General features: G+C 45.1%; 1 protein-coding gene across 3 annotated transcripts in view; it reads right to left on the bottom strand.

Annotated features, from left to right (window-relative positions):
- Positions 1 to 24657, bottom strand: part of Msra (methionine sulfoxide reductase A) — a 327825-nt gene that overhangs the window by 164372 nt on the left and 138796 nt on the right. For all 3 annotated transcript variants that reach the window (XM_028884147.2, XM_037208461.1, XM_028884149.2), the window contains exon 3: positions 3873 to 3992. In XM_028884147.2, the coding sequence (XP_028739980.1) occupies positions 3873 to 3992 (120 nt within the window). The remainder of the gene's footprint in view (positions 1 to 3872; positions 3993 to 24657) is intronic.

Below are 24657 nucleotides of genomic sequence, written 5' to 3'. Positions count from 1 at the left end.
GGGACTGTACTATTTAAAACATTGAAAGAGACATCAGGACCCAGTAATTAGTAGAGCATAAGGCCCAGGTCACATGCAGGGATGAGGATAGCCTGGCACACATCTGTGGTGATATTTTGTTTGTACTATAACAAATAAAATTTGCCTGAAGATCAGAGGACAGATCAGCCACTAGATTAAACATAGAGGCCAGGCAGTAGTGGCACACACCTTTAATCCTAGCACTCAGGAGGCAGAGATCCATCTGGATGTCTGTGAGTTCAAAGTCACCCTGGACAACACGAGATTAATCCAGTCTAATGCTTGCCCCTGATTGGACCTGATGGGAAATAAAGACAGTGGCCTTATGGGATTGCCTTTTTAAGCCTTTGCAAAATGTGACTCATTTGTCATTTTCTGGGAACCCTGGAATGGTCCTGGCCAGAGTCCATCATCCTGGCCAGTATTTAATTAAAGCTTGCTTCAAATTTGGCTCAGAAATTATGGTAGTGGTCCTATTCTCAGCTGGTGGGATTAGCAGACACCAGGCACCCCTCCCTGTGGTGGTTTGAATGAGAAGGCCCCCATAGGCTCATAGATTTGAATACTTGGCCCCAGTTACTAAAGCTTTTGGGAAAGATTAGGAGGCATGACTTTGTTGGAGGAGGTGTGTCCCTACGGGCAGGCTTGGAAACTTCAAAAGATCCCTGTCACTCCCAATGTGTCTTTCTGCTTCCTACTTGCAGATCAAGGTGTGAGCTCTCAGCTGTTCCTGCTGCCATGTCTTTGCTCTGCCATCATGGACGCTGACCCTCTGAATCCAGAAGCCCAATTAAATGCTTTAGTTGATAAGTTGTCTCGGTCATGGTGTTTTGTCACAGTAACAGAAAAGGAACTGAGACACTTCCCTGTGTCACCATTGAGTTACCTCCCTTCTCAGCTGCCAGTCGCTGTCTTATGCCTCTTCCACGTGCCCTATCGGAATTCTGTCTCGGTTCAGTGGCCCGCCATCTGCCTACTCCAGAAACACCATGGGAACAGGAGTCATACCCTTTCTGTACACGCACTGCGTTTGCGCTCAAACACACTTGCCTGTCTACTGAGACTGTATCCCCTTTGGCAAGATCGCATGGCCTTCGGGAGACTCTGGCTCTGTGGCACGTGGCTCCCGATCTGTGTGCAGACACAGCCTGTGGCAACACTGCCTTGGCATCATGGTAGATGGCTGGAAGGGAGCAGCGTGGGCTATGCTCATCCCGTGGGTTGGTGTTTGGACAACCCCTCCCTGCCGTCCCGGTACCTAGCCCAAGAACCAGATGGAGCCTTACGCTCAGGAGCCCTACTAGCCCAGGAGAGGCTCCAGCCCTTTCTTCATCAGCGGAAACCTCGAGGAAACAGTCATGGGCTGCAGTCACAACTCCAGAGTTAACTAGATGCATGAGAAAATGAGTGAAATGGACGCTGATTGGAGGACGTACAGTAGCTCACCTCACTCTGAACCTCAGCAAGCCATGCCTCTCAGGACAGCTTTGGGTTTTGTTTTTTTTCCCATTTGTTTTCCTTAGCCAGTTAAACCCCTCCAGGGTGACAAATTTCAGGCAAGCTGGGAGCACTGGGGGCTTCAGAAGGGAGTCCAGACAGGTGACCTGTTTTGTCTACATACCCTTCTCAGTCCAAAATCTTTCACTGGCTTCTTCCCTGTCACCCTAGCTGGGTGCTGCATTCCTGCTACTTTCGGGGATTTGGGGGTTTTGTCACTCTTACACAAGAGGTACCTTTACCCAGTCTAACTTCTATAATCACAACAATAAACTCTAGACAAAGAAAGCACCTTTCCTTTGGAGTCTGGGTAGAACCCAACATCATCTCCTAGTGTTCTGGAATCAGTTTCCATAACAACCATGCCTTTTGTTGTGCCCTAACTTAGCAGTCCTGTTGGGATAGAAGGGACAGTTCTCTCTCTCTCTCTCTCTCTCTCTCTCTCTTCTCTCTCTCTCTCTCTCTCTCTCTCTCTCTCCTCTCTCTCTCTCTCTCTCTCTCTCCTCTCCTCTCCTCTCCTCTCCCTTTCCCTCTCTCTCTCTCTCATCCCTTGACTCTCATATTCACCCACTGCTGCAGCCTGATCCCATCTGTTTGTTTAAAAACACAGCAATATACTTGGAAGTTCAGCCAATGAAGAGATCTAAAAGAGAAAGAAGAAGTGGGAACAACTGAACGGAGGACAACCAGGCTGTAGCAACAGCTGGGAGATTTACACCAAGGTCAATGGCATAAAGTATGAGTGGAGAGCAACTAAGGTGGAATCCGTGCTATGGGGGCCCTGGGTGAGTCACATGAGCTCTCCGAGCCTCAACGATGCCTCTGTAAAGGATAGAGACTAGGATGCCACGTGATTGCATGAGTAAAAAGAGCAGACTTAAAGAGTGCTTATTGCAGTGATAACATACAGTAGGAATTCAGATGACAATTATATTGTCAATAAGGAAAGTGCCTATGGTTACACAGACCAGCTATTACAGTATCAGAACTGGCTTTTGCCTTTTGCAGAGTGAGGCTAGCAGTATGGAGAACAGGTACTTAGGGGTGTGTGTGTGTGTGTGTGTGTGTGTGTGTGTGTGTGTGTGTGTGTACCATGGTGTACATATAGAGGTCAGGGGACAATCCTGAAGTATTGGTTCTCACCTTTCCCAGTGTTTGAAACAGAATCTCTTTGCTACTTCCTAAGCCCTGCTAGCTGGACACCAGCTTACATGGATTCTTTGGTCTCTGCCTCCCATCTCCAGGTAAGGGCTGCTGGGATTGCAGATGCTTTGACATGGGTTCTGAAGATCCAAACTCAAGTCATCTCCAACCCCTTGCTTTTTTTTTTCTCCTCGAGGCCTCCAACACCAGGGGGGGCTGTTGTGGAGACGTCGGCCTCATACCAGATTCTCTACCTCTCCACTGTGAGACAGCCATTGTTGGATTGCCTTACCATATCATATAAGACAATCTAATAAACCTCCTTTTAATGTATATATACATACATATGTATTCTCACCTTGAATATATAGATGTATATATATTCATTCTTTAGAGAACCTAATACTAATACAGTTGTGCTTTAGAAAATGTTTATTTATAGACAGCCAGGGAGAGGAACTTAACCCAGGAGTGGTAATTGATTGACAGAGCCACGCATCACAGCATGGCTTCTCATGATTTCCCTCCAGAATATGTCTACTGCATGAGACATTTGAGATGTGTGGAGACCACAGTAGCAATGGTCTTGATTTCTTTGCATCTCCCTGCATCCCTGTGGTGGGGCGGACACACTGTCTCTCGGCTAGACTGTGTGCCCCAGTTCAGTCAGTGGGGCAATATTAAATGAGGTACAGGAGAACAAGGCTCATCATCTTGCTGTTCCCAGATCTTCACATACACCACTGTTTGCATTAGCTCACACCAGCCTGGGACATTCCATTTCCCCAGCCAGCAGTGAGTGACCAGCAGCCAGCACGGACTGCCTATCAGATCATCTGAGACCAGCTGGTCCTGAACTTTCCACAGGGTGACTAAGGTCCCGTGAGTGAGACCAGGTGAGCCTCAAAGAACTGCCAAATGGAGCCCTGCCCAGTTTCCTGAGCTAAAAGCACAATTATTCCAATCAACTAAGAGTTATGTGATTTTTTTTTCCCCCGCAGCAAAAAAGTGAAATACATTCCACAGGAAGTTCATTATCCTCTAAAGCTATAATGGGAGAAGCAAGGAGGTATATTTACAGAAATGGTTGAAAAAAAAAAGACAGAGAAAAATACATATTTTTAAATATATTTGCATTTCAAAGATCTTGTCACCCACCAGCAGGGATGAGCCCTCCCATGTTCTTCCAGTGACTGAACAACTGTCCCTACCTGAGCAGACTTCTTTGTAGGTGGGATTGCGTATGTAGCCTCCTGCAAAGCCCACTTGGGTTGAATACACGCCTTTTAAGAGCCAGAACTTGCGCTCGGCCCCCCAGAAGCAGCCCATTCCTGCAGAGAACAAAACAAAGATAAATCATGTATCCAAATCAAAGCGGTTACTATGTGTCACCACACCTGTCGGTTGGAACGGAGAAGCTGATCAAGAAGGCCCAGAGTTAACACTGAAGAATATCTAAAGCAAAGGTTTCAGCACTGAAGAATAATACAGTGCCAGCAAGATGGCTCAGCATGTAGCAGGCCTGCTATAGAGACTGATGACTGGAGTTCCATCCCCAGAGCCACAAATCCAGATGTGGAGGCTCGCATCTGTAATCCCAGTATTCTTGTGACAAAACGGTGGTGGGCTGAGCTCAGCAGAATCACCCTGGACACCATGTACAGAACAGCAGGAACCACAAGAGCCCTCAACAGGTGGAAGGAGAGAACCAGTGCCCAGGAAGATGTGCTCTGTCCTCCACATGCACACCACACACACACACACACACACACACACACACACACACACACACACACAAACAATAATAAGTGACCATATTAAAACTTCTCAAAATAATTTAAAGATAGCAAAAATACACTTTTCCAAATAACATAGTAAAAGGGTAACTATTTTAAGAATATTTCCACATTTACTTCATAAGTTAATAGAAATTTACGTAATGATTGTAACAAAGATGTGTAAGTCTGCGTTGATTAAAAAGGGGAAACATAGAAGATCAATAAAGATTGAGGCAGTTATTGCCAACTAACAACTTCACAGATACATTCAGATTTAAAAAAAATATTAAGTTACAATAAATTTGCAAGTAATAAAGCAAGGCTCACCCCAAAAGTAAAATTTTGTGAGTTCTATTACTTAGCAAATGGGCGAGGTGTTGGAAAGGGGGTTCAGGGCAGCTAAGAAACTACAAGCAACCAACAAACTCAACCCGCCATCACCGCGTTTAGACTAGCAGTCACTAGATCTCTTTGGCCATCTGATGCAAACCAAGACTTGGCTTTACAAAGCACACATGCACACGTGATAAAGGCTGCATTGCCCCAACACAGGACCTCCACCTTCTACAGGAAGATCCCCAGCTGCTTAGGATGTCTGCTGCTCTCTGACCCATTTCCACACATATGTAAGCAAGACTGCTCTGTCTCCCAAGTTTCATATGCCTTCAATGAGCCACATATGATTTTATTGGTTACTTTTTTGTTGCTGTGATAAAAAACACCATGACCAAAGGCAACTTAAGGAAGAGCCCATTTTGGCTTACATTTCCAAAGAGTGATGAATCTGTAAAGGTGGGGAAGGCGTGGCAGCAGGCACAGGAAGCTGAGAGATTATATTTCAACTACACACAGGAAGCCAAGAAGAACTGGAAGTGGGGTGAGGCTACAAGCCCTCAGAGCCCTCTCCAGTGATATACTTCCTCCAGCAAGGCTGTGCCTCCTGAAAGTTCCATAGCCCTCACTACACCACTCACTGGCGACCAAGTGTTCAAATAACATTTTTTATCCAAATCAACACTTTAAGTTCTAGGTGAAACAAGTGAGGGAATGAGCACACGCCTTTGGAGCAGAAGCTCTCCACTAGCTAGACTTTTGATGGGACGATAAGAATATATACTTCATGACATTCTCAGCATTCGCTACTATTGTACTTTTAAAAAAAATCAAAGTAACATGGTAACTAAAAAAAGATGGTGGACAAAAAGTTCTACAGTATACAGAAATATTCTACTATTAAAATGGGAGCAGAAATCTAGCAAAAATAGGTTAATAGCTTTCAACAGTGATAAATCAAAATAATGAAATTCAATGCAGTAAAAATTACCATTATGTTGATAGTACCACATGTATATGATTATATCATAATTATCTACAGCTAAATTAAAAAGGAAAAACACAATTATATGCATGCTTTTATTATAACTATAAAGAAATAATCATACCAAAATAGACTGGAAAGAAATGTATTAAATTTGTAACCAGGGTTTTATCAGAGTGACATATGTAAAAAAGCCTTCTTTTTATTTTTCGGAATTTTCCGGCTCTGGGTGTGGTGGCTCACACCCGTAATCTCAGCACAGGAGAGGCTGGGGTAGCAAGATTTGCTGCAAGATCAGGGCCAGCCTAGGCTACAGAGTGAACCCTTGGGGGTGGGGGACACTTTTTCCTGTAGTAGCTCCCTATTAGTTTAAAAATGTAACACATAACCATTTTTAAAAAGCAGAGCACGTAGTGACAGCGTAAGAGTCTATGCCCCTCGAGTGTCCGCTGTAATATCATCTCTCCTGTTGTCGAATGGATTGTTTGCTGGGAGTAAACATAAAGTGTACTGAGCATCTTTCAAACCGAGTGGCCGTGGCCATGGCCGTGGCACGTGGGGTCACTGGCAAGCTGGTTTTCTTGCAGTGTCCTGGCTTAGCCAAGACAACAGGGCACAGCTGGGGAAGGAAAAAGGGAGTTGGGCAGCTCCCCCCTGGGTACAAAGAGTTGTGCTGAGCTGAGGGCACTGACCATAGAGGGTCTAACATCTGCGGGGCTCTGTGAACAAAACAGTGCTGCACTGTGCCATGACTTACAGTGATGGTGCCCAAGGGTGCCGTGGACTTCCACAAGCAGTGCGTTTTAAAAGGCCATTTGACCGCCATCCCTCCCTGACCTTTCAATGCAGGCCCAGTTGGTCCCAGGCTGTCCAGGCCATCCATCTGTATGATACAGCCGTCTCCCTTTATCTGTGGCTTCACTTTCTTGTTAACAAATCATTATCTAAAACTATCCAGTAGAAAATTCCGGAAATAATCTGTTCCCGGTTTATAAATTGTACCCCGCCCCATGTAGTGTGAGGAGATTTCACACCACTCCATTCTTTCCCAGTCAGTTCATGAGCCATCCCTTGTCCGGTGTATCCACTCTGTCTATGCCTCCACCCATTAGTGACTTTGCCATCTCAGAAATCAGATCAACTGTGGCAGTATTTCAGTGGTAGTATTCAGAGAGCCCTTATTGGCTTTCGTGAAGGCCTCAAAGTTCAAGAGTGGTAGTCAAAGGGATGCCAACACACAGAATAGAAGCCACAGAACGCATGCAGAGTGGCCTATTGCTTCAGGCAGGTCTTGAAGCATCCTCCACAGATAAGGGTTGACTGTTCTATAAGCTTTTAAAGACAAGCAGTGGAGGTTTGAATGAGATGTCACCAGCTGCTGTTACCGGCGGAAAAGTCACAGCCAGGCTACCTGAGTTACAACGAGCTTTATTAGAAAGAAGGAGAGAGTAGGAGGGGAGAGAGCCAGGCCTGGAGAGAAAAAAAGATGGCGGGAGCAGAGAGGGAGCAGGGAGAGAACACAGAGAGAGTGGGGGTCCACATCCAGCTTTTTTAAGGCACAGATTGCCTGACCACATAGTTGCCAGCACCTGCTGATTGACGAAAGTCGTAAGACACAAGACCCTGAGCTGTGCAGGATCCTAACAGGGTTATTGGAGGAAGTATATCACTGGAGGTGGGATTTTTGAGTTTAAAGACTCGCTGGGTGGTGGTGGCACACGCCTTTAACCCCAGCACTTAGGAAGTAGAGACAGATGGAGCTCTGAGTTCGAGGGCAGCCTGGTCTACAGAGCAAGCTCAAGGACAGCCAGGGCTACTCAGTGAAACAAAAGCAAAAAGGACTCACACTGTTGCCCAGTTTCCTCTCAGCCTTGTGCTTGAAGTTCAGACAGTGAGCCCCAAGCTTCTGCTCTCAGCATCTAGTCCCTGTCTCCTGCTGCTCTGCTCACCAACATGGATTCGAGCCCTCCGTAACCTGGATGCTCAGAAATTCAGATAAACTCTTCTATAAGTTGCCTTAGAAGCTGGTACCAGGAGTAGGATATTGTGGTAACAGACCTGGCCGTGCTGTTTCATAGAGGAACACAAAGAACTTTGGACTAGAAAAGTGGCTGAACAGAGCTTAATGAACCATCCTAGTAGGAGCTTAGAAGACAGCAGGGCTGAAAGCCGTGCAGACTGTGGAGCCTCAGCTACAGGGGTCTCAAAGGAGAGCAATATCAGCAACTGGGCTAGAGATCATTCTTGAGATATTTCGGCAAAGAACATGGCTGTCTGGTCTTATCCTAAGAACTTGCCTGAGTAACATACTAATTTCTTTGGTGGAGGAAACATCAAGACAGCCTAATATTGACCCCATCACATGGTTATTAGTAATCACTCTTGTGTAGATCTACAGTGAAAAAGAGCAAAGGACTAAACAAATACAAAATACACAGTTCAGTAAGCAAAAAGAGCACCAGGAACCTTAATGTTGCAGCCAAGGCTTGCAGACAAGGGGGTCGAGAGAGGCCTGATCGCATTGCCATAAATGGAAGGGTACACTCAGGGTAAGACTTCATCTAGCTCAGCTTCTAACTTGTAAAAAGGAACGGCCTAAAGAATGTTGTCCACATGCTTCTGGCTTTAGAGACATGCAGGACACACAAGCCAAATGGTTGCAGAATTTTCCTCCATGGTTAAGGAGAGTCGCTGAGCCCAGGCATGTGGTGGGGGAGTCTCTACATGGAGGCCCAGAAAGGCTCCTGCTTAAAGCTGTGAAAGTGAAGCCTAGATTGCCTGGAAGACTCCAAGATGTCAGAGAAGCCATGAGATATTTGCCAAAGAGAGCTGCAGACAGGGAGTGGAACCAGCCCCAAGAGTGCTTGTTGCAGGCAGCAAAGCCAGAAGGGTGGAGCCATCTAAGGCTTTTGACACTGGATATGGAGCTACAGGATTTGAAGTTTGCCCTTCAAAGGTTCCATACGACTCTGGTCCAGGATGTCTTCACTATGCCTCCATTCCTCTCTTTTGGAATAGGAAGGTATCTTTTGTGCCCTTATATGTTAGAAGCATGTAATTTTCTTTTTTATTTCACATCGGCTTATAATTAAGAGACTGTCTCAGAAAAGACTGAATTTTAGACTTTTAGACAATGTTGATATTGTGAAAGACTGGGGACTTTTGAAATTGAACTAAATGCATTTGCATTGTAGGATGGTCAGGAGAATATGGGGGCCAGGGAGTGGAATGTGGTGGTTTGAATGAGAATATCCCCTATTGCCTCGGGCATTTGAATGCTTGCCCCTCAAGTTACTCACCAGCTGTGTGGGAGGCTAAGGAGGTGTGACAGTGATGGACTTTTCTCTCTCTGGAACCAGAAACTCAAAGAAGCCTTTCCTTCTATGGGTTGCCCTGGTCGCGGTGTCTTATTACAACAATAGAAAAGTAACTAACATATAAGCAAAACATCAACTACAAGTAAAAAGAGAGTCAATTTGCTAATATTTAATAGGGAACATGAAATGACCCTTGGTGGGGCAGATAGTCAGGCTCCAGCCAGTCAATGTCCCCTGAGGAGCTGCATGTGACAGAAATAATGCCTTGAGGGATTAAAATAATGCTTGAGTTTACTGGATCCAGCATAATCAAACATTCTATTACTTGGTTTAGAGTGTATGTGGTCATGCATGTTCACTTAAACAAGAAAGCTACGTTTCCTCTTCATTTTACTTACTAGAATATCTGGAAGTAAATTTTGTGTGAGGTGTAAATAAGGGTGTTGTGGGACATTTGTACACAGTAGGTGTTCAATTTTATTATTTATTTTTTTAATGTGGAGAGCAAATATCCCAAGTCAATAGTTACTTACTAAATAGTCCATCCTCCCCTCCCCCCACACCAAACATCAATAGATATGGCTTTCTCTTGGGCATCTCTGTTGTATGCCACTCATCTCTCCATCCTGGCACCCATACTACACTCTTGTTCATTCATGTATTCAGTGACTACTTATGCAGTGTCTGCTAGATACCAGAAGTGTTCTAAGCACTTGGAGCACCTGAACCAAGAAATAGACATGATCTTACCTTTTTCTAGGCTACAGATTTCAGTGAATAAACATAAACATAAGAATCAAGACATGGATGATACAGAGAGAGTAACAAAGAACTTTAAAAAGTAAGAAGCGTAGAACACTCTCAGAGAGATGGGAGCGAAGGGAGAGGGTGATTTAACAGTGTTCTAAGTGAGTCCTAAAAGGATGCTGACTTCAAAGATGCCGAGGCAGTGGGCGATCAAGTACAGCAAGAGTCTGTCACCTGAAGGACACTGTGTGGCCTGAGTGAAGTGAGGGTGACAGAGGAACCCAAGCAGGTGAGGCAGATCAGGTGGGGCCCTGAGAGATAATGTAAGGATTCTAGAATTTTACCTGAGAGAGAGGGACAGATGCTGCTGAGTGCTGAGCAGGGGATGGCACAGTAAAACTGTTGTCTTGCTAGGGATTCTCTGGCTGTTCTCTATAGAGAACAGACAGGACAAACAGACACTGAGAATAGGAAGTTGGCTGTCAGGTGGGAGATTCTGGTTGTGGAGACGAGTCAGTGGCAGAGATAGTCAAAAGGCATGATTTGACCCTGGAATATACACATATAAAGTCCATACATATATACATACATACACACATACACATATATTCTGTATACAATATATACACTAACATATGTATTTGTATAGTTTGTATGTATACATGTGCACATATGTGTCCATGTGTATGAGGCCAGATGTTGACATCAAGTGTCTTCCTCAGTTGCCCTCCACTTTAATTTTTTAAGGCAGGATCTCTCACTGAACTTGGAGCTCATGGATTGGGCTAGGCTGGCTGGCCAAGGATCCATAGGGATCTACCAACCTCTGCCTCCCCGGTGCTGGGCTTACAGACCTGTACCACCACACCTGACTTTTATATGGATTCTGATGATCTAAACTCAGGCCTCTTGACTGCAAGACAAGCATGTTACTGACTGAGCATCTCTCCGGGCCCTGGAATATATTTTGAAGACAGACTTAGAAAGATGCCTTGACAGTAGGGAAGCAGGATGAAAGAGAGGGGTGAGGGAGGGAAGGAGGGGGAGGAAGGGAGGAAGGTAGTGAGGGAGAGGCAACGACAGCTAGGGCTAATTCTCACATTGATAGTTGGTGCAGAGAGCACTGTGAACAGAGTCCAAATGTATCAAAAAGATCAAGCATTCTAATCACCCTCCTTTTAATGAGTCCTGATATCTGGCAGAGTGAATCTTCTTAAAGTTCCTCAAAGTCTTCTTTGCTATTCTGGCCCTTTAATATTCCCAATTTATTTTAATATCAGCTTGTCAAGTTCCATAAAAATATCCTCTTAGGATTTTTACTAGAACTACATTGAACTTATACATTAATTTAAAAGTATTTTGGCATGCTAATAATATTGAATTTTTCTATCAATGAGTCTAATATCACTTTTCATTTATGCAAATTTTCTTGGCTATTCTTTGACACCATGGCACAGTTTCTGCACAAGCTAACATGTTTTTATTGACACTGTTGTATGTGTCCTGACTTGTGTTGCTCTTACAAATACCATGCTCTTCTATTACAAGTTCTCACTGCTTCCTACTATAGCATAAACTATTGCTGGTTTTACTGGACTTCCTCTATACTCAGAGAGCCCTGAGGAATCTCTTGTTAGTTCTACTGTTTGTCTCCAGGTTCTCCTTGATTCTCCAAAATGAGAGTTCCCTCCCTCCCTCCTTGCTGGTACCTTTGTACAACGCTGAGTAAAATGGGTGACATAAGATCTCCCATCCCCAACCAAGAACCTATCCCCGAGTGACAACTGCTTGCAAAGGAAAAATCAGGTTTTTTTTTTTCCTTTGTATGGAAAAAAAGGAGTCTCACTAAATATACAAACCACAGTTAGGGGTAGGCCCCAGGCACAGTAGTAATGACCAACACAAAGCAAACACAATTGTGTCTTTGTAGATTATATTTGTCTTGTATTGCCATGTTTGGGCAATTTTTATCTTACTGGCTTTTTGCTTGTATATTATGGTTTCTGATTTTATGTTTTATGGGTCTTGGTTTTTTTTGTATGTGAACATCTGTATTATGTGTGTATGTTTTGTGTTTCTTGTCCATTTTGCTGGTTTTTTGGTTTTGTTTAATTCTGATTTATTTGCTTATTTTTTTCCCTATTTGTTTTCTAAAGAGAAAGAAGGTATGGAGTTGGCTGAGTGGTAAGGCAGGAAGGATTTAAGAGATGGGAAGGGAAACTGTGATCAGAATATGTTGTATAAATTTTCAATAAAAAAAAAACCCTAATCTCATACACACCTTACTGAGAATGCCTCATTAGACTACAAAGTACACATGCACACTATGTGCATGCAATGCGCTCAGAAGCCAGAACGTGTGTGGGATCCCCTGGAACTGGAGTTACAGATGGTTGTGAGCCACCACATGGGTGCTGGGAACTGAACCCAGGTCCTCTGCATGAACAGTGATGGCCCTTAACCTCCAAGCCATCTCTCCAGCCCCCATATTATTTCCTTTTAACACATTGATTAACTAAGAGTACATAGTTTAAAAATGTGTGGCTGTTCATTGTTCTATCTTTTCATCTTCATTTCTAATTTTATTGTATTGGCTTAGAAATTGGCTTTTACCATATCCTGTTAGAAATGTATCTTGTAACCAGAACACACTTTTTCTGAGTATTTCACATGCGCTGCAATACTACAAACATTTCAGTGCTAGTATCCTGCTTGTTGCTGTAATAAAAACACTCTGCTGTGGATATCGCTATATGTAAATAAATCTGATTGGCCGATAGCCAGACAGGAAGTATAGGCGGGACTAACAGAGAGGAAAATTGAGGTAGGAGGAAGGAGGAGGGAGACTGCCTGGAGCCGCCGCCAGGACAAGCAAGATGTAAGGTACCAGTAAGCTGAGCCACGTGGCAAAGTATAGATTAATAGAAAAGGGCTAAATATAAGACTGAGAGCTAGACAATGATAGGCCTGAGCTAATGGCCAAGCAGTTTAAATAATGTAAGAGTCTGTGTCTTTATTTTATAAGTGGGTTCCGGGACTGGTGGGATGTAGGAGCTGGAGAGAAATTCTCCAGCTACACACTCGGACCAAAAGCAGCTCAGGGAAGAGAGGGTTTATTTCAGCTCACACTTCCAGGTCAAGGCCATCACTGAGGGAAGTCAACGCAGGAACATAAGCAAGAACTTGAAGCAGAAACCATGGAGTAATGCTCCTTGCTGGCTCGGTCCCAGACCCATGCTTACCTAGCTTTCTTAGAGACCCCAAGACCTCTTGCCCAGAGAATGACACCACTCACAGTGGGCTGGCCCCTTCTGCATCCATCAACAATCAAAGCAATCCTCCATAGACATGCCCACAGGGCAAAATGACCTGGGCTCCTTCAACTGAACCCTTTTCGGGGGACTCTCAGCTATTTCAAACTGACAGCTAAAGCCAACTAGGGAACTCTACGGCTTGGGTACAGTGTTTTCCTGACATTAGTGTACAAGCTTGGGACATCCTAATTCACCTGAAATCACATGGGTCCAGTCAAGATTCTGGCACATTACGTTATATGAAATATCCTCTAATAGCCCGCGCTCTCTCTTGTTCTGTTAGTTTTGTATAATTAGCATCTACGAGTCCCTTGCTTTTCCACCTTCTTGGCACTACGTCTTTGTTTACTATCTCTACTGAATGCTATTAAAAGACTTGTTCTTAAAATTATTTTTACTAATAACAATGCCCCTGGGTTAACTTTCTCTGTATATATCTGGCATATCTTTTCCTATTCTTTATTTTTAATTCTTCCATATGTCTGTGTTTTAGATATGCATCTCGTAAGCATGGAACAGTATTTGAAAACTTTCTTTTATTATTAGTAGTAATATATTTACTCTTGTTTATAGATGTTAAATTATTAATGGAGCCTTGTTTTGTTTTCTGCTTATGACCCTTTCTTATTTTATGTGACAGTATTCTAGTTTGGGTTATTTATTTATTTATTTATTTATTTATTTATTTATTTATGTTTACTGCCCCTGCCCTGCTGATTTGAAGGCAAAAAAATAGAAGCATTTCAAATACACACTTCACTCACATGTTTTCCTCGGCACATCTGGGTTACTCAGTATCCTGTCTCCTCCTACACTCAAGTGCCTCCACACCCAACAATCTCTTTCTCGTTACCACAGTCTAAATAAAGTTAACTTTTATTGGTTTCTCAACACACACGCTCACCCTCCAGACACCCTCGCCCACAGTAAGAGCTCCTTCTCCCATTGCCCTCAGTCTCTGGGGGATCACAATACTCTGTGGTTCTGCTCTGGTCACCACCCAACCCATCCCTTCAGTGGCCACTTGGGAGTCAGAACTTTTCAAAGCCTAATGTTCCACACACTCCCCTTCTCTCTGTCACCTCTGTGTTGTCACAGGCTAGGTCTCTGGTACCCTGAGCTTGAAGAAGAACGATGGTGTTGAATGGGCATAGAGTTGTGGGCCTCTGGTTCATACTATGGGGTTCTGAAATCTCCATCTATCATCTAGAAGACAACTGAAACTAACATTGCAAACATTCAACTTGACTACCAAGTGATGCCAGCTATGGAGTGACGTGAGGCGCCCTGAAACCCATCCCCTCATCCCCTCCTTTCCTCAAACTGTGACTTGAGCACTAACACCAACAAGGAAATGAAATCATTCCCACAGTCAATAAACACCCTGTTGCCCTTTTCTTTATATGACGGGAAGAGAGGAAAGAAGGGAGGGAGGGAGGGAGGAAGGAAGGAAGGAAGGAAGGAAGGAAGGAAGGAAGGAAGGAAGGAATTGGTTCTCATCAGCTGTCATCTGGGGGCCACACAGTGCACTAACCAGCCTCTGTGCCTGTGGACTCCCCCGAAACCCCATGAAAACACATTACTTGAAGGAGGAGATGGAAGTTCAGATTGCTGAGGTCACTTGTTCAAAGACAGAATCAAGGCAGGCTGGGATTCAAGCCGGGCTTGCATTGAATTAAAAGATGCTGTTCCTTCTCCTGCAGCCACCCAAGACACGGCCTCAGACACTGGACTGTGGGTAGCTAAGCAACGCTTCCATTGAACTAGACACTGCTTCTGGGCTGCATCTCTCTGCCAGGGGTTCAGCACCACTCACTAACTAAGCACAGCCTGTGGGCCCGGGGAGAGTTGAAAGGGCACTCTACTGGGATTTCTTTTATGAATCTTCCCTTGGGAGACACACACAATGTCTACTCCCTCCTCACAACATCCCAGGATCAAACCAAACTACAACTGCAGCACATTTCACCCCGGGAACCAGTGAGTTTATTGGGCTTCCTTACAGAACACTGGTGAGGGGTCCCTGGCTGAAAAGTCTCCACCCAACATGGATGATGGCCACCCTAATGGACCCCTGCTGTGGGATGATTTGTATGTCCTGTGGGAGCCCTTCTTGGGTTCTTTGTGGCGTTACCCAGCAGGTCCGTATAGAGGATGATTAGGACCGTGGGCCTGAGTGCAGGTGTTTGAGATGGTCTGCACTTTGCTGTGCTGGGGGATGGTCTGTATGTCAAGTTGTTCTGATTGGTTAATAAATAAAACCTGATCGGCTGTGGCTAGGCAGGAAGGATAGGCGGGACTAGCAGAGAGGAGAAATAAAAGGACAGGAGGGCAGAAGGACTTGCTGCAGCCGCCGCAATGACCAGAGAGGCTGCAGTCGCCGCCATGACCAGCAGCATGTGAAGACGCTGATAAGCCACCAGCCACAAGGCAAGGCATAGATTTATGAAAATGGATTAATTTAAGATATAAGAATAGTTAGTAAGAAGCCTGCCACGGCCATACAGTTTGAAAGCAATATAAAGTCTCTGTGTTTACTTGGTTGGGTTTGAGCGGCTGTGGGACTGGCGGGTGACAGAGATTTGTCCTGACTGTGGGCAAGGCAGGAAAACTCGAGCTACAGACCCCTTCACCAGTTAACCCCCTCCAGCCTTTATAGTCTTAGCACTGGAAGAGGCTGCCGGCATCACAGCAGAACTACATTCAGATGGCTGGGAGGGATGTGGGAATTTGGGGTGAGGGGCTAACGGCTCTCCCCCCTCCTCTCCTTCTCAGAGGGAACATCAATCCTGATGGACTTTCTCAATCAGGGACAGCTAATCTGACGGTGGCTATTCAGAGAACAGCATTATTATACAACAGAATTGCATTTCCAATGGCTATCGGGGACAATATACACAGAATATACACTATGTCGACCATCTCCAAGGCCCTTCTCACTAAGTTCCCTGTCCTCTTGAAAGGGACAAAGTGACACCCAAAGGAGACCTCTCACCAGGGCACCCCAGGGATACTCAAGTCCAGCCACAATGGGTGGCACAGACCTTTGCTCAAGGAGAGCTGGGCAGGGCAGGGCAGCAGCAGCTCCGTGGGCCCTAGTGACAGAAACTGCTTGCCGGGTCCAGTCGTTGCTGATCCAAAGGAGGAGAAGACAAGAAAGGAGGAGTCTGAAGATGGGCTTTGACTCTCGTGGAAGATGGGCGTGTGATAAAAACGGAATTATTCCCTTTGTTTTGCACGACGACTTTAGTTTTACACATTGTGTTAAAGACTCAGCAAGGTGCCTCCCTTACCACAACTCTTACTTGAAAGTACAAAATTTAAAAACACTTTTTGCTAATTAGAGATGCCATACAGCAAGTAGGAGCTGATTGATATTTTTAATATTTGATGATGGCTAATTGCTTTCTGTCCACATCCGTTCCTAATGCTGCTTGAACCTGATAAAGCATTCTCTTCAGGCTCCCCTCTAATTGAATGCATGCCCAGATGTGCGCACGTCTGCACCACTCAGACTTAGGTATTTCTGGATTCTCACCACTGCCAAGCTTCACCCCTTCCCCAGGATTGCTCTCCTAAGTATTTACCAGAAAGTTTCAAGAACTAGAACCCCAGGCTGGAAGGACTCGGCTTCTAATCTAGCCTAGATGCCTTGTAAATGTTCAAAGCTCCTCATGCATCCTGGCAATTGGTTGTCTAGTAGAAGCTCAAAGGAGCCCAACTCTCCTCTGTAGAGCTAACAACAGCTGGAAACCTCCATTGAACCAAAGCCCTGGAATGTCTCTCTGTTCCTCTACTCCTCTCTTTTGAGGCCACAAAGAACAAAGCTAGCCTCTCCTCCCTTCAACCTAATGCCTCACTGACCATGTGAGGACAGCTCTGAGAGCTCAGTGATGCCCCCCCACCCTGTGCCATGTGGATTACAAGCCCTCACACCTGCTCCTCACTAGACACCTTTGGGTCCAAGGCCATCTGCTTGTCTCAAGATGGACCCCAGTGAGTCTGTAACCTTTAAAGGACAGCGGAGCCATGGATGCTTCCCCGGGGATGGCGTAAGGAGGCCCTGCATTCCCCTGAACAGAATGCCCCCAGGTACATGGAAGCCTGGCTCTTAAACCAACTGAACATGTCTCCGGGCAGCTGGAGAGCAAGTGGCGTCAAGCTGTGCCAGAGGACAGCAAAGGATTTGACAAACACAGACTCTCAATTCCAGGGATGCAAACAGCTCTAAAGGAAGTGAGGCTGGCTGAGAGCACAGGGTGCCAGCAGAACCTGACAAGCTTGCTCAGCATCTGGTTGGGGCCAAATATAAGCCCAGAGAAACCAGAACCAGCATTCAGTGTGGCAAAGAGCATCCTTTACTTGTCTTCTGCTCCCCAGATGTATCTGTCACGGGCTCTGCACTCTGCAAGGTACTAACAAGTTGGGTTTCCCTTGGAGAGGGAGTAGAAGACCCATGGAATGTCAATGAACAAATGGCCATGACATTTGCAATGGATGCCAGTTACCACAGAGGGATGCGCTCAGTTCCAGCTCCCTCCTAAAGGAGTGCAGGGCATACGGAGGTGGGAAAGAGGCCCCAGATGGAGACATTTTCCCAAAAGCTTCCCAAAGCCATCTGTGGCCACCGCGTGCCCCTCTGCTTAGCTTTCTTGAAAAGCAGTAAAATGGCAGAAGACAACTTGGGTCAGCAGAAATGGCTCTTCTCCTTCTCCGGAAGAAAGGGGACAGCTGGCAGGGTCAGGGCAAAGCCACTCCTTTCGGTACACACACAGGTGGTGTGAGACAGAGGCAGGAACAAGGCAGCTGACAAGCTGAGCGTTTGCATGGGGCTGAGCAGTGTCGCTGTGACCCCTCGTGAACTGGACAGGCACCATTTTACTCCAGAAAGACGGTAAAAGAAACGTCAGCTCAGCGGCGATGAGCTCTGCTGTTAGCTCAGCTCAGATGTCAAGCCAGGAATCCAAGTGCAGGCCACAAGCAGCCATGTCTCCTGGTGCCTCGGGAAGCTCTTACCTCTGAGTCACCTACACCTCCTGTACCACGTGTCAAGCAGTCATTTACACTCCATTGTTCCTTCACTTTCCCTAGTTCTCGGGGTTTTCTCTGATGGAAATATCCTTCTTATGGCATTGTTTGGTATTCAGTAAGTGGTCGATTAATGTCCATTAAATTCAGTAAAGCTGCAGGACATGAAAGCAGGATACAGAAACCCAGTGGTGTTTCTATACATCACCGGTGACCTAGATTTTAAAACATCCCACTCAACAAGAGCCACAAAATAGCTAGGGATAAATCTAAACAAGAAAGCAAATGAACAATACAATGAAAAATATAAGACACTGAGGAAAAAATGGAAATAGACACCAAAAGCAAAAAGATACTTCAGGTTCACATATTAGAAGAATTAATAGTACTAAAATGTCCAAACTGCCCAAAGTGACTGATAAATTCAATGTTATCCTAACAAAGACACCAATGAAATTCTCCACCAGAATAGAAAAAGCAACCCCTAAAATCATATCAAACTACAAAAGACCACAATCAAAGCCAACCTGAGCCATAAGATTTAAGAAAATAAATTATAGGCATCATAATACCAAACTTCAAAATGCACTATAAAACACCACTAACCAAAACAGTGTAACCCTGGTATAACAGCAGACACATGAGCCAGTGGAATAGAACAAAGAACCCCAAGTAAGTCCAAAGGAATTCCAACTGAATTTTTAACAAAGGCACCAAGAAAATAAGTGAAGATGGAGCAATCTGTCAATAAATAATGATGGGAAAGTGGATAGCCATGAAAGTAGCCCCCTGAAGGAAAATCCACTCAAAGAGGATAGACTAGAGAGAAATTCAGAACTGGAAAGCACAGGGACACTTCAGGACATTGACATGAGCAATCAATTTTTGGATAAGGCTTCAAAGGCATACACAAAAGCAGAAAGAGATAGGTGGAGTTATAGCAAAATGTTATAGCAAATATACTGCATAGTGACAGTATGAAGAGACAGCCTGCACGATGGCATAAATGTTTACAAACTATTCCTCATCTGATTAGGGGTTAACAATCAGAACAGATTTGGAGCTCAAACAGCTCAATAGTAGCTAACGATGATGATGGTAATGATGTCGATGGTGGTGATGATTTTTAAATGGGCAAATTATCTGAGCAGACAGTTCTCAAAAGAACATACACAAGGCCAACAAGTATATGAAAACATGCCCAACCGTATTAACAGTATTAGCAGCTTGCTAACCCCTGCATGTTTGATTTCTCTCTCTCTCTGTCTCTGTCTCTGTCTGTCTCTTTCTCGCTCTGTGTGTGTGTGTGTGTGTGTGTGTGTGTGTGTGTGTGTGTTCAAATGTATGTGGTGCACATGCGTGCATATTTGTGGACATCAGAGGACAAAGTTGGGTATCATTCCTTGAGTACTGTCTACTTTGTATTTTGAGACAGGGTCTCTCATTAGCCCGAAGCTCAACAATCAGGCTTAGGCTTGCTAGCCAGCGAGCCACGGAGACCCACCAATCCCCACCTCTCCAGAGCTAGGCTTCTATGCGTGTGTCACCATGGTCAGTGTTCCGTCCGTAGGTGCTGGGAACCTAACTCGGGGCCTCCTACCTGTCAGGCGAGCCCTTTTCTGACTCAGCCATCTCTCTAGCCCCTCCCACATGTTATTAATCTTTTCAAAACTATTTTTATTAATTTGTCTTTTAAGAATAAAAACTGAAAATAATTATGGTATATAATGTGCCACCTTATGTATTTACTGTGGAGTGATTCAATTAAGCTAATTAACACATCATCCCATGTATTTACCACTTTGGGGTGGGGGAGTAAGCCAACCTGATGTCTACCCTCAAACAATTTCAACTGTAGTCGACTCTTGGACGAGAGCTCTCCTGGATGTGACTATTTGAGTGACATTTTCCACCCTCTGACAAGTGTCCCTCCACCTTTCTTTTGCGCCCCAGCTCCAGGCCCTGGCATCCACGATTCTACTTTCTGCTTCTAGGTGACCACTTTTTCTAGATTCCTCATGTGAGGGGATGGTGGCCCCATCCTTCTGTGCCTGGTTTACCAACTGAGCAAAATGCCCCTCAGGCTCCTTCCTGTTGCTCTAGTGACGGAGCTTCCCTCAGGCTGACCCTGGATGCATTTTTTTTTTAACCTGTTCACCCACTGATGGGGATTTCAGGTTAATACTTACTTTGCCTCTTGTGGAAAATAGAAACGGTAAAGAGTCTTGGGAAAGATGTAGGGGAACGGTACTTGTGTTTTCCCGGGGCCTGGGAAGGTGCAATTGTTCTGGAAAACAAAATGGCCGTGCCTAAAGAACCCCCAGAGAGTATTCTGTCCTGGGTATAGTCACCAGAAGAACTCGAATCAAGATTCAAAGAGGTCTGCATTTGCGTTCCTCTCAGCATTGTTGAAAACAGCAAAAGGTAGATACCACCCAGGTTCTTGTGGATGGTTAAATGGATAAACAGGCCGTGGTCCATACATACAATAGGATCTTACTCAACCAGAGAAAGGAAGAGATGTAACATACAGTGTGACACAGATGGACCGTGAGATAGTCTGCTGTGTGAAACAAGCTAGTCACAAAGGGGTATTGTGTGATTCCACACCTAGACACTAGAAGAGTCAGACTGATGAAGAGAGAGGCATGATGGGAATTATCAGGGCCTAGAGAAAATGGGTTGAGGACAGGGATTTAACAGCCACAGAACTTCAGTCTGGGGTGCACAATGGTAAAGATTCATAACAATGTAAGTGCATTGACCAACACTAAACTGAATGCTTAAAACTGTTTAAACAGTAACTTTTGTATTTGTTATTTTGTTGTTGTTGTTGCAAAACCAAGTTTTACTTTAACAAAACATTTTAACACCATCCATTCAAAACCTACCCAACACACGACATTCTGAGGTCAGATACTCTCACAAACACTTGTGCCTACTGTCGGGTGCTGAGGGTGCAGCACCAGGTCTGTGGCACTGGATCACAGTCCAGCTGGACACCGCGGATATAGCTCGGGTTTCTGGACACGGTCGCCAGGATCATTTGGTTTAAGGGTTGGTTCTGTTGTAGCAGTGCTTTAGACCACACAGCAGCAGCTCTCGGCATCACTGAAGAGGACAGGGAGGGAAGGACTTCCAGCAGATACCAGCTTGGCAAATAATAAACCTTATAAACTACATGAATATACAAGCTTAAGTAACTGCTGTTTACCAGCTTTAACATTAACTGTACATCTAGAGGAAGTTGCCTGGGTATGTCCTCCAAAGGTAGCTTGTAAGTTGGAGCAGTGTCTAGGAAGTTCATTTTAAATTAAATGATGGGACCACCTTGAAGATGACATTTTTTTGCAGAACCATTGTCTTGCACCCTGTATTTGTTATTTTACCAAACAAATTATATCATACAACTGATCATACTTTATGTTGCTGTTAGAAAAAACCAAGCCAAAGTCACACTGTTTCATAAATTACAAGTCTATAAATAGGGCTTACACTCCTTATTTGTGTCATTCTTTTAAAAGTTTTATTACATTTATTTATGTGTATGTATGGACATGGGAGGGGGCACATACATACATGTAGAGGTCAGAGAACACTGTGTGAGAGTTGGTTCTCTCCTTTCACCATGGGGGGCCCAGGGATTGAACTCAGGACCTCAGGCTTGGTGGCAAGTGCCTTTACCATCTTGCCAGCCCTTATTTTTCTTTGATCCAGCAGAGTTCAGATGTATGCTGCTTTACTATGTCTTGTACATAATTTCATGTGTTTTACAACTCAAGACTTAGAAACAGCTGAGGAGGATATGAGCAAGGGAAAGAATGTCATGTTTTATGTTACCTGTACTTGACCCATAGTACTCAGGTTTTCTTCAGACATGATAGGCAGGGGCTTCAGGTTCAGTTCAGTGGTAGCATGCTTGCCAGGCATGTACAAAGCCCTGGATTTGATCCTCAGTACTCAAAAATCAAATGCTAGTTTGGTTCACCGAGGCTGAATAATCAATTCAGTTTTTGCTGTTCTCTACATCTGCTCACTGTCTGTGAAATGTGAGTGTGGAGAAAAAACAATAGAACACAACTGTTCCCTGGCCTGTTTTTTTTTTTTTTTTTTTGTTGTTGGTTTTTTTTTTTCATGCTTTCTCAGAAATCTGAGAAATGTCTGCCACATTTGTAAAAGAAATTGATCCTTGATCCTTTTCCTATTTAAAAAAAAAATAAAAAGAAGAGGCCTGTTGGATGAGGATTAGGGGCAAAGGAGGATGATAACATTCATAACCAGCTGGTTTCATAGCTGAGGCCAAAGCTCTCTGCCAGGTACGGGAGGATGCCTGGGCTGAACTAGTCCAGTCCAGTGTGGGAGGGCTTTGCCGAAAGGTCAGTACTGGGACTTGGGTGATGGGAAGTCAGTTCTCAGCTGTGACACAAGGCTGTCACTCTCGGTGTCCTTCAGACCAAGGTCTCGTCTGGCATGAAGAAGGAGGGATGCTAGAATCAATGGAACTGAAGCTGAGATCACTCTCCAGGACCTGGGCCATGACGACAACCTGGGGAGCGAGGGGTAGCTCAACAGACTCTAATGAGCCAACGAGAAGTGCTCCGGGGATCTCATGTCCCCGTTGGCCCGTGAGGCATTCTCTGCAACACTCCGACTCAAGTCCCAAGCTACCCTTGTCCTCTCCTCTTCACCTCATAGATTGCACAAGAGAGGGGCAAGAGACTCATCTGGCAGCACCCCAGATCTTCCTGGACCTCCCCCGAGTTGTCCTATTGGGAGGGCCTACCTCTGGCTCTTCTATATTGCAAATGACTGTGGCTGGTAGGAAGGTAATGTCTAAACCAATAAAGTGCTAATGTGGTAAATGTCATCTCACTCCTGCCCAGAACAGTCCTTCAAATACAGACAATTCCCACCTGAACTCCAGTTTCCACACCCCACCAGGAAGTCCCACCCACAGCCCACAGGCCCACGAAAGCTATGAAGGCAGCCCGTATCAAATTTCTAAAATTAAACCGTTTGGTGTGTGTGGGGGGGTGTTGTTTTTTGGGTTTTGTTGTTGTTTGTTTGTTTTGTAAAATGGTTCTTATACACGAACTTTGTAGAAGACAGCATTGTGTCACAATGTCAAAAAGCTAGAAATGCCTGCAAGAATCATGTCTCTTCTCCCCACTCCAGACAAGCTTCCTGCTCTCTCAAAACCACATGGATGTACCTCAGAGGTCACACCACAGGCCCAGGTTCAGAGGCCTCTGGGCCCCATCCTTCTGTCCTCAGAAGGTCTGTCAGCATCCAGGAATGAAATGGAAGTCAAGATCATCAACATGTGAAAAAGATAACGAAAAACAAATTTGCCTTAGAATATCTCTCCCAAGCCAGGGATGCAATTGGAAGAGGTTTGCCTAGCAAGCAGGAGGCCGGGACTCCATCTCCAGCACTTCATAGAGCAGACATGACAGTGGTGCAGGCCTATAGTCCTGGCTCTTAGAAGTTGGAGGTAGAAGGATCATGAGTTCGAGGTCATCCTTGACTACTAGTTAATCAGTGAGTTCAAAGCCAATCTGGAATATATGAGATCCTGTCTCCAAGAGGGGGAAAAAAGGCTCCAATATCTAAGGACTGTCCTGTCCTTTGAGATGCTCCAGATGACCTGGGGAGAGGCCCTGCCTCTAATTACCCACTGCTTCTCCATCTTGGAAGCTTGCTCCAGTTCTCAGCTTGCTGCTCCATCAGTCTCGTGGGCATGGACGGACTGCTTAATTACAAACATTCGCCCCAGCCTTTCCCCTGGAATGCGTGGCTGCCGCTCTTCCGCCCCAGACCCAGCTTCAATAGTTTTCAGTCAAGGTTCAGGGAGAAACCCGCCACACTGGGATTTGATTATTTACCAACATAATGTTGGCTGTGAGCCAGCAAGACACCAATACATTTTCCTTTGAAGTCTGACATATTGCCTGCTGTTTCTAAGTCTGTTTTCTCGGCTGGCCATCAAATAACCAGGACTGTTTAAAGAAAAAAAAAAAAATCACAATTCAAGGTGGGGGCGGGGGGTGTTGTTCTTGTGATGGGTTCCTCATAGAGACACTGATCTCATTCCTCACACAAAGGTGTCCCCAGGAGTAGGGCACATCCCTGGGGCCTTTGACAGATGCTGGTCCCGGGTGGTTTTCTATACATTACTCCGGGAAAGGCCTGCCAAGGACTGACCCTGGTGTCAACAGTAGGAGCAGCTGGGGGACAACAGTAGGAAGTTGTCCCCCAGTGTCTTAGACTGGAATGTGCTCTCCTTGCTGAAGGGCCCCCAAGACAACCTGACATAGATCACAGACCTCTCAGAGGCTGGTCATCCCCAAAAGCTACTGTCAGGCTATCAAGGGCCAAGGGACAATAAGGGACAGCAGCTGCTGTCGCTTCCTAAAAATTCTGCCACATTAGAGTTCTCCTTGTAGGATCCTGTATCTGAGCAGCCTAGAGGTGGGCTTTGAAATGAGAAGATA

This window comes from Peromyscus leucopus, chromosome 9 (genome assembly GCF_004664715.2).
Source record: "Peromyscus leucopus breed LL Stock chromosome 9, UCI_PerLeu_2.1, whole genome shotgun sequence".
NCBI lineage: Eukaryota > Metazoa > Chordata > Mammalia > Rodentia > Cricetidae > Peromyscus > Peromyscus leucopus.
The sequence above is the reverse complement of the archived record's forward strand: the minus strand, read 5'-3'. Positions and strand labels throughout refer to the sequence as shown.